The 9,877-nt window shown below is 49.6% G+C and overlaps 1 protein-coding gene across 1 annotated transcript in view; it reads left to right on the top strand.

Annotated features, from left to right (window-relative positions):
- Positions 1-9,396, top strand: part of LOC137364730 (uncharacterized) — a 167,280-nt gene extending 157,884 nt beyond the window's left edge. Inside the window, exon 21 of the mRNA XM_068027760.1 lies at positions 9,269-9,396. Coding sequence (XP_067883861.1) covers positions 9,269-9,325 — 57 coding nt within the window. The 3' untranslated portion in view covers positions 9,326-9,396. The remainder of the gene's footprint in view (positions 1-9,268) is intronic.
- Positions 9,397-9,877: the final 481 nt, after the last annotated feature.

Consider the following 9,877-nt stretch of genomic DNA (forward strand, 5'->3'; position numbering starts at 1 on the left):
AGAGAGAAGGACAGAGAGAGAGAGAGAAGGACAGAGAGAGAGGCAGTAGGGCAGAGAGAGAGAGAAGGACAGAGAGAGAGAGAGAAGGACAGAGAGAGAAGCAGTAGGACAGAGAGAGAGAGGCAGTAGGGCAGAGAGAGAGAGAAGGACAGAGAGAGAGAGAGAAGGACAGAGAGAGAGGCAGTAGGACAGAGAGAGAGAGGCAGTAGGACAGAGAGAGAGAGGCAGTAGGGCAGAGAGAGAGAGAAGGACAGAGAGAGAGAGAGAAGGACAGAGAGAGAGGCAGTAGGACAGAGAGAGAGACAGACAGACAGAAAGAGAGAGACAGAGAGAAGGACAGAGAGAGAGACAGACAGACAGAAAGAGAGAGACAGAGAGAAGGACAGAGAGAGAGACAGACAGAAAGAGAGAGACAGAGAGAAGGACAGAGAGAGAGAGAGAGCGAGAGAAGGACAGAAAAGGACAGAGAGAGAGAAGGATAGAGAGAGAGACAGAGAAGGGGACAGAGAGAGAGAGAGAAGGACAGAGAGAAAGAGAGAGAGAGAGAGAAAGACAGAGAGAGAGAGAAGGACAGACAGAGAGACAGAGAGAGAGAGAGGACAGAGAGAGAGGAGACAGAGACGAGAGAGAGAAGGACAGAGAGAGGGAGAGAGAGAGAGATAGAGAAGGGCAGAGAGAGAGAGAGACAGACAGAGAGAGGGACAGAGAGAGTGAGAGACAGAGAGAGAGATAAGGAGACAGAGAGAGGGACAGAGACGAGAGAGAGGAGGACAGAGAAGGACAGAGAGAGAGAGACAGAAGGACAGAGAGAGAGAGACAGACATAGAGAGAGAGAGAGACAGACATAGAGAGAGAGAGAGTGACAGACAGAAAGAGAGAGACAGAGAGAAGGACAGAGAGACAGACAGAAAGAGAGAGACAGAGAGAAGGACAGAGAGACAGACAGAAAGAGAGAGACAGAGAGAGAGAGAGAGCGAGAGAAGGACAGAGAGAGAGAAGGGGACAGAGAGAGAGAGGAGACAGAGACGAGAGAGAGAAGGACAGAGAGACAGAGAAGGACAGAGAGAGAGAGAAGGGAAGAGAGAGGAGGACAGAGAGAGAGAGAAGGGGACAGAGAGAGAGAGAAGGAGACAGAGACGAGAGAGAGAAGGACAGAGAGAGAGAGACAGACAGAGAGAGAGAGAGAAGGACAGAGAGAGAGAAAGATAGAGAAGGACAGAGAGAGGGACAGAGCCAAGTGAGAGAGGGACAGAGACGAGAGAGAGACAGAGAAGGACAGAGAGAGAGAGACAGACAGAGAGAGAGAGAGAGAGAGAGAGAGAAGGACAGAGAGGGAGAGAGAGATAGAGAAGGACAGAGAGAGAAACAGACAGAGAGAGAGAGAAGGACAGAGAGAGAGAGAGATAGAGAAGGACAGAGAGAGGGACAGAGCCAAGTGAGAGAGGGACAGAGAGAGGGACAGAGACGAGAGAGAGACAGAGAAGGACAGAGAGAGAGAGACAGACAGAGAGAGAGAGAGAAGGACAGAGAGAGAGAGAGATAGAGAAGGACAGAGAGAGGGACAGAGCCAAGTGAGAGAGGGACAGAGAGAAGGACAGAGAGAAAGAGACAGACAGAGAGAGAGAGAGAGAGAGAGAGAGAAGGACAGAGAGGGAGAGAGAGATAGAGAAGGACAGAGAGAGAAACAGACAGACAGAGAGAGAGAGAAGGACAGAGAGGGAGAGAGAAAGAGAGAGAGAGACATAGAAGGACAGAGAGAGAAACAGACAGACAGAGAGAGAGAGAGAGACAGAGAGAGACAAACAGAGAGGGAGAGAGAGAGAGACAGATAATGAGGGAGAAAGAGAGAGAGCGGGAGAGGGAGGGAGAATGAATCAGGGAGGGAGAGAGAGAGTGAAATGACAGATTGAAAGAGTCCGAGTCGCGATGAGGAGTGAGGCTGAGTGGGGAAGTGAGAGACAGAGGGAAACGGAGTCAGTCTGTGGAAATGTGTCCCCCAGCCAGGGCCGTGTGGCCCAACTGGAGCTATTGAGACTGACATGGTTCATGTTTCACTGGGAGGGGGGCAAGGCAGGTGAGTGGGATCCGTATCAGGATCGGGTCATCAACTGAAACAATGGCGGGCACAGACTCGAAGGGCTGAATGGCCTGCTGTTGTTCCTTGGGTCAGTTGAGACCCTTAAACCAGTAAATCTCCATTGTTCTCAGTTTCCTGTGCAGAGTGGGGTGGAGAGTGTTCCTGATTTCCACTCCTCATCACTGCTGAGCGGGCTGGTCTGGCTCCTTGTTCCAGATTCCAACCTGCATCAGAGGAAATAGTTTCCCTTAATCGAATCTTTGTGAAAACATCTTAAACCTCTCGACGAGATCTCCCCATCTTAACCTCGAGAGAATTCGAGCCTCATTCCTACAACCTCTTCCTAGAATTTATATCATCATCTCGATGTACATTTCTGTAGCGCCTTTCACTACCCCAGGACGTCCCAAAGTGCTTCACAGCGAGTGAAGTCATTTTTGATTGCGGGGGTGCGGTCACTGTTGTAGGAAACGCAGCTGCTAATTTGCACATAGCAAGATCCCAGAAACAGCAAAAGGTGTTAATCACCAATCTGTTTTTTTTCTTGATGTTGGTTCAGGGATAAATATCGGTCCCGGGACACGGGGAAAACTCCCTCCACACTGCACCCCCTACTCTTCTCCTATTAGGGGCCATGGGATATTTTACATCCACCCGAGAGGGCAGACGGGGCCCCTCAGTTTAACGTCTCATCCTAAAAGATGGCACCTCTGACAGTGCGGCACTCCCTCAGTACTGACCCTCCGACAGTGCGGCACTCCGTCAGGACTGACCCTCCGACAGTGCGGCACTCCGTCAGGACTGACCCTCCGACAGTGCGGAACTTCCTCAGTACTGACCCTCTGACAGTGCGGAGCTTCATCAGTACTGACCCTCCGACAGTGCGGAGCTTCCTCAGTACTGACCCTCTGACAGTGCAGCACTCCCTCGGTACTGACCCTCCGACAGTGCGGAGCACCCTCAGTACTGACCCTCTGACAGTGCGGCACTCCCTCAGTACTGACCCTCTGACAGTGCGGCACTCCCTCAGTACTGACCCTCCGACAGTGTGGCACTCCCTCAGTACTGACCCTCCGACAGTGCGGAGCTCCCTCAGTACTGACCCTCCGACAGTGCAGCACTCCCTCAGTACTGACCCTCCGACAGTGTGGAGCTCCCTCAGTGCTGACCCTCCGACAGTGCGGCACTCCCTCAGTACTGACCCTCCGACAGTGCGGCACTCCCTCAGTACTGACCCTCCGACAGTGCGGCGCTCCCTCAGTACTGACCCTCCGACAGTGCGGCGCTCCCTCAGTACTGACCCTCCGACAGTGCGGCGCTCCCTCAGTACTGACCCTCCGACAGTGCGGCGCTCCCTCAGTACTGACCCTCCGACAGTGCGGCGCTCCCTCAGTACTGACCCTCCGACAGTGCGGAGCTCCCTCAGTACTGACCCTCCGACAGTGCGGCACTCCCTCAGTACTGACCCTCCGACAGTGCGGCGCTCCCTCAGTACTGACCCTCCGACAGTGCGGCACTCCCTCAGTACTGACCCTCCGACAGTGCGGCACTCCCTCAGTACCGACCCTCCGACAGTGTGACACTCCCTCAGTACTGACCCTCCGACAGTGCGGCGCTCCCTCAGTACTGACCCTCCGACAGTGCGGCGCTCCCTCAGTACTGACCCTCCGACAGTGCGGCGCTCCCTCAGTACTGACCCTCCGACAGTGCGGCGCTCCCTCAGTACTGACCCTCCGACAGTGCGGAGCTCCCTCAGTACTGACCCTCCGACAGTGCGGCACTCCCTCAGTACTGACCCTCCGACAGTGCGGCGCTCCCTCAGTACTGACCCTCCGACAGTGCGGAGCTCCCTCAGTACTGACCCTCCGACAGTGCGGAGCTCCCTCAGTACTGACCCTCTGACAGTGCGGCACTCCCTCAGTACTGACCCTCCGACAGTGCGGCACTCCCTCAGCACTGCTCTGGGACTGTCAGTTTATATTTTGATGCTCTTTTCTCCTGAAGCTATAACCTTGTGACTCAGAGGTGAGAATACTCCCACTGAGTCACAGCTGAGTGTGTTTATTGGAAATGTATTATTAGTAACTGCAATCTCCTGGGTTTGTTTCATCTCTGTTGGGAGTTCGGGAAGAACATCTCAGATGTGATGTTGTTTTGTCTTTGGTGATTATTGTATTAAAATTCTGAAGGGGTTTTGACAGGGTGGATGCTGAGAGGCTGTTTGCCCGCCCCCACCCCCGGGGCTGGAGAGTCTCAAACACGGGGGGGGGGGGGGTCTTGTCACAGTCTCAGGATAACGGCTTGGCCGTTTCACACTGAGATGAGGAGAAATTTCTTCACTCGGAGGGTGGTGAATCTTTGGAATTCTCGACCCCAGAGAGCTGTTGATGATCAGTCGTTGATTATATTCGAGACGGAGATGGATAGGGAAATCATGTTTAACCAATTTATTGGAGTTCTTTGAGGGAGTTACATGTGCTGTGGATAAAGGGGAACCGGTGGATGTACCATACTTAGATTTCCAGAAGGCATTTGATAAGGTGCCACATCAAAGGTTATTGCGGAAAATAAAAGCTCATGGTGTTCTTTTCTTTTGGGCCTCCTTATCTGGAAAGACAATGGATACGCGCCTGGAGGTGGTCAGTGGTTTGTGAAGCAGCGCCTGGAGTGGCTATAAAGGCCAATTCTAGAGTGACAGGCTCTTCCACAGGTGCTGCAGAGAAATTTCTTTGTCGGGGCTGTTGCACAGTTGGCTCTCCCCTTGCGCCTCTGTCTTTTTTCCTGCCAACTACTAAGTCTCTTCGACTCGCCACATTTTAGCCCCGTCTTTATGGCTGCCCGCCAGCTCTGGCGAACGCTGGCAACTGACTCGCACGACTTGTGATCAATGTCACAGGATTTCATGTCGCGTTTGCAGACGTCTTTCAAGCGGAGACATGGACGGTCTGTGGGTCTGATACCAGTGGCGAGCTCGCTGTACAATGTGTCTTTGGGGATCCTGCCATCTTCCATGCGGCTCACATGGCCAAGCCATCTCAAGCGCCGCTGACTCAGTAGTGTGTACAAGCTGGGGATGTTGGCCGCCTCGAGGACTTCTGTGTTGGAGATAGGGGATAACATATTAACATGGATAGAAGATTGGCTAGCTAAAATGAACAGAGAGTAGGCATAAATGGGTCATTTTCTGGTTGGCAAGATGTAACGAGTGGTGTGCCACAGGGATCTGTGCTGGGACCTCAACTTTTTACAGTTTATATAAATGACTTGGATGAAGGGACTGAAGGTATGTTTGCTAAATTTGCTGGTGACACAAAGATAGATTGGAAAGTAAGTTGTGAAGATGACATAAGGGGGGTTACAAAGGGATATTGATGGGTTAAGTGAGTGGGCAAAGACCTGGCAAATGGAGTATATTGTGGGAAAGTGTGAAATTGTCCACTTTGGCAGGAAGAATAAAAAAGAATCATTTATCAAAATGGTGAGAGATTGCAGAGCTCTGAGATGCAGAGGGATCTGTGTGTCCCAGTGCATGAATCGCAAAAGGGTAGTATACAGGTACAGCACGTATTTAGGAAAGCTAATAGAATGTTATCGTTTATCATGAGGGGAATTGAATATAAAAGTAGGGAGGTTGTGCTTCAGTTATACAGGAAATTGGTGAGACCACATCTGGTGTACTGTGTACAGTACTGCTCTCCTTATTGAAGGAAGGATGCAAATGTGTTGGGTGCAGTACAGAGAAGGTTCACTAGACTAATACCTGGAATGGACGGGCTGTCCTTATGAGGAAAGGTTGGACGGGCTCGGCTTGTATCCGCTGGAGTTTAGAAGAGTAAGAGGTGACTTGATTGAAACATGTAAGATCCTGAGGGGTCTTGACAGGGTGGATGTGGAAAGGATGTTTCCCCTTGTGGGAGAATCTAGAACTAGGGGTCACTGTTTAAAAATAAGGGGACACCCATTTAAGAGAGAGATGAGGAGAGGGGCCGAGTGGCCTGCTCCTGCTCCTAATTCATATCTTCCTGAATATGAGTAAATTAATTCTAATAATTTTATTCTTCAGATTATTATTGATTCTTGAGTATTATATAATTATATTAAATATAATTGTATTAATGATAATTATTATTGTATTTATCCATCTATCAGTTGCTTCATTATTTACATTAGTTATTAATTAATTATTGATTTATAATTAAATTAATTATGATTAGCTTAATTATAATTTTATCCATTCTTCAGTTTTTTAAAAGTTTACTTTGGCTATTTATTAATCACAGAATAATACAGTGCAGAAGAGGCCCTTCGGCCCATTGAGTCTGCACTGATGCATTAAAACACCTGACCTGTCTACCTAATCCCATTTGCCAGCACTTGGCCCATAGCCTTGAATGTTATGACATGCCAAGTGCTCATCCAGGTACTTTTTAAAGGATGTGAGGCAACCTGCCTCTGGCACCCTCCCAGGCAGTGCATTCCAGACCGTCACCACCCTCTGGGTAAAAAAGGTCTTCCTCAAATCCCCCTTAAACTTCCCGCCCCTCACCTTAAACTTGTGACCCCTCGTAACTGACCCTTCCACTAAGGGGAACAGCTGCTCCCTATCCACCCTGTCCATGTCCCTCATAATCTTGTACACCTCGATCACGTCACCCCTCAGTCTTCACTGCTCCAGTGAAAACAACCCAAGCCTATCCAACCTCTCTTCATAGCTTAAATGTTCCATCCCAGGAAACATCCTGGTGAATCGCCTCTGCACCCCCTCCAATGCAATCACATCCTTCCGATAATGTGGCGACCAGAATTGCACACAGTACTCCAGCTGTGGCCTTACCAAAGTTCTGTACAACTCCAACATGACCTCCCTGCTTTTGTAATCTATGCCTCGATTGATAAAGGCAAGTGTCCCATATGCCTTTTTCACCACCCTATTAACCTGCCCTTCTGCCTTCAGAGATCTATGGGCAAACACACCAAGGACCCTTTGTTCCTCGGAACTTCCCAGTGTCAGGCTGTTCATTGAATACTTCTGTGTCACATTACTCCTTCCAAAGTGTATCACCTCACACTTTTCAGCGTTAAATTCCATCTGCCACTTTTCTGCCCATTTGACCATCCCGTCTATATCTTCCTGTAACCTAAGACACTCAACCTCACTGTTAACCACTCGGCCAATCTTTGTGTCATCTGCGAACTTACTGATCCTACCGCCCACATAGTCATCTATGTCGTTTATATAAATGACAAACAATAGGGGACCCAGCACAGATCCCTGTGGTACGCCACTGGACACTGGCTTCCAGTCACTAAAACAGCCGTCTGTCATCACTCTCTGTCTCCTACAGGTAAGCCAATTTTGAATCCACCTTATCAAGTTACCTTGTATCCCATGTGCATTTGCTTTCTTGATAAGTCTCCATGTGGGACCTGGTCAAAGGCTTTGCTGAAATCCATGTAAACTACATCAACTGCACTACCCTCATCTACACACCTGGTCACATGCTCAAAAAATTCAATCCAATTTGTTCGGCATGACCTCCCTCTGACAAAGCCATGCTGACTATTCCAAATCAAATTTTGCCTCTCCAAGTGGAGATAGATTCTCTCCTTCAGAATTTTCTCCAATAGTTTCCCTACCACTGACGTGAGACTCACTGGTCTGTAGTTCCCTGGCTTATCTCTACAACCTTTCTTAAATAGTGGGACCACATTAGCTGTTCTCCAGTCCTCTGGCACCTCCCCCGTGGCCAGAGAGGAATTAAAAATTTGGATCAGAGCCTCTGCAATCTCCACCCTCGCCTCCCACAGCATCCTGGGACACAAATCATCTGGACCTGGAGATTTGTCCACTTTTAAGTCTGCCAAAACCTCCACTACCTTGTCACTCCCTGTGACAATTTGCTCAAGAACCTCACAGTCTCTCTCTCTAAGTTCCATATCTACATCCTCATTCTCTTGGGTGAAGACAGATGTGAAGTATTCATTCAACACCCTACCAATGTCCTCTGGCTCCACCCACAAATTTCCCCCTTGGTCCCTAATGGGTCCTACTCTTTCCCTGGTTATCCTCTTCCCATTGATATACTTATAGAATATCTTGGGATTTTCCCTACTTTTACCAGCCAGAGCTTTCTCATATCCCCTCTTTGCTCTCCTAATTGCTTTCTTAAGCTCCATCCTACACTTTCTGTACTCCATTAATGCTTCCATTGATTTGCTCTCCTTGTATTTGCTAAAAGCCTCTCTTTTCCTTCTCATTGTACCCTGAATGTTTCTGGTCATCCATGGTTCTCTGGGCTTGTTGCTCCTACCTACTACCCTAGAGGGAACATGTTGGGCCTGTACCCTCCCCATTTCCTTTTTGAATGCCCCCCACTGCTCTTCTGTAGATTTCCCAACAAGTAACTCTTTCCAGTCTACCTTGGCCAGATCCTGCCTTATTTTACTAAAATTCGCTCTCCCCCAATCCAAAACCTTTTTTTGCAACTTGTCAATTCTTTCTCTATAACAAGATTACATTGTACCATGTTGTGGTCGCTATTACCAAAATGATCCCCCACTAACCACCTGTCCGGCTTCATTCCCCAGAATTAGGTCCAGCACTGCGCCCTCCCTTGTTGGATCCTCTACATATTGAGCTCAAAAGTTCTCCTGTATACATTTTAAGAACTCCACTCCATCTAAGCCCTAAACACGATGACTATCCCAATTAATATTGGGAAAGGTGAAATCACCGAATATAATTACCCTATTATTTTTACACACCTCTGCAAATTGCACATATTTGCTCCTCAATTTCCCGCTGACTATCTGGGGGTCTATAATGAACACCTAGCAATGTGGCTGTCCCTTTTTTATTCCTAAACTCTACCCATAAAGCTTCATTTGATGCCCCCTCCAAGATATCATCTCTCCTTACTGCAGTAACTGACTCCTTAACTAATATTGCAATGCCCCCTTCTCTTTTACCCCCTCCTCTGTCTCGCCTGAAGATTCTATATCCTGGGATATTGAGTTGCCAATCCTGCCCCTCCCTCAACCATGTCTACATGATGGCTAATATATCACAATAATGGTTTTATTGATCCTTGTGTTTTTGTTTAGTTGAAGTATATTGATATAAATTATAATAGTTTTATTGACATTGATTAATTATTGAGAATTTATTGATTATCCCACTGTGTTGAATAGACCCTTTTCAGCTGCGACCACTTGGGGTCTTTCCCAATTGCCGGCGCTCTCGGATGACGTCCATTTCCATCCCCAGCTTCCGGTCCGATGGAGGGGAAGTGACGCGTGGGGTCTGGGAAGTGACGCCCAAGCGCCGGCTCGGGCCTGGCCGACTTCCTGTTTCCGGGACTGCGGCGGAGCGGGGAAGATGGTGCTGATCAAAGAATAGTGAGTGAGGGTCCGGGAGGCAAGAGGGGACCCCGTCCCCATCGGCCCGGGACAGCTCCCTGTGGGGGCGGGGCGGGGGGGCTTGGAGGACCAGTGCAGACCTCCCAGAGAGACAGCGGGACTCAATGGGAGGAGGAGGGGGCTGGAAGGGGGAATTGGGGTTCACTGTTAAAGGGACGTTTCATCCCCCTCTGTTATCCCCGTATCTGTTATCCCCGTATCTGTTATCCCCCTTCCCCCCCCTTCACCCCCACCCTCTCCCCCTTCACCCCCACCCTCTACCCCACTCTCTACCCCATCCCCCCCACCCTCTCCCCCATCCCCCCCACCCTCTCCCCCTTCACCCCCCACCCTCTCCCCCTTCACCCCCCACCCTCTACCCCTTCACCCCCACCCTCTCCC

The sequence above is a fragment of the Heterodontus francisci genome, unplaced genomic scaffold (genome assembly GCF_036365525.1).
Source record: "Heterodontus francisci isolate sHetFra1 unplaced genomic scaffold, sHetFra1.hap1 HAP1_SCAFFOLD_836, whole genome shotgun sequence".
NCBI classification, from domain to species: domain Eukaryota; kingdom Metazoa; phylum Chordata; class Chondrichthyes; order Heterodontiformes; family Heterodontidae; genus Heterodontus; species Heterodontus francisci.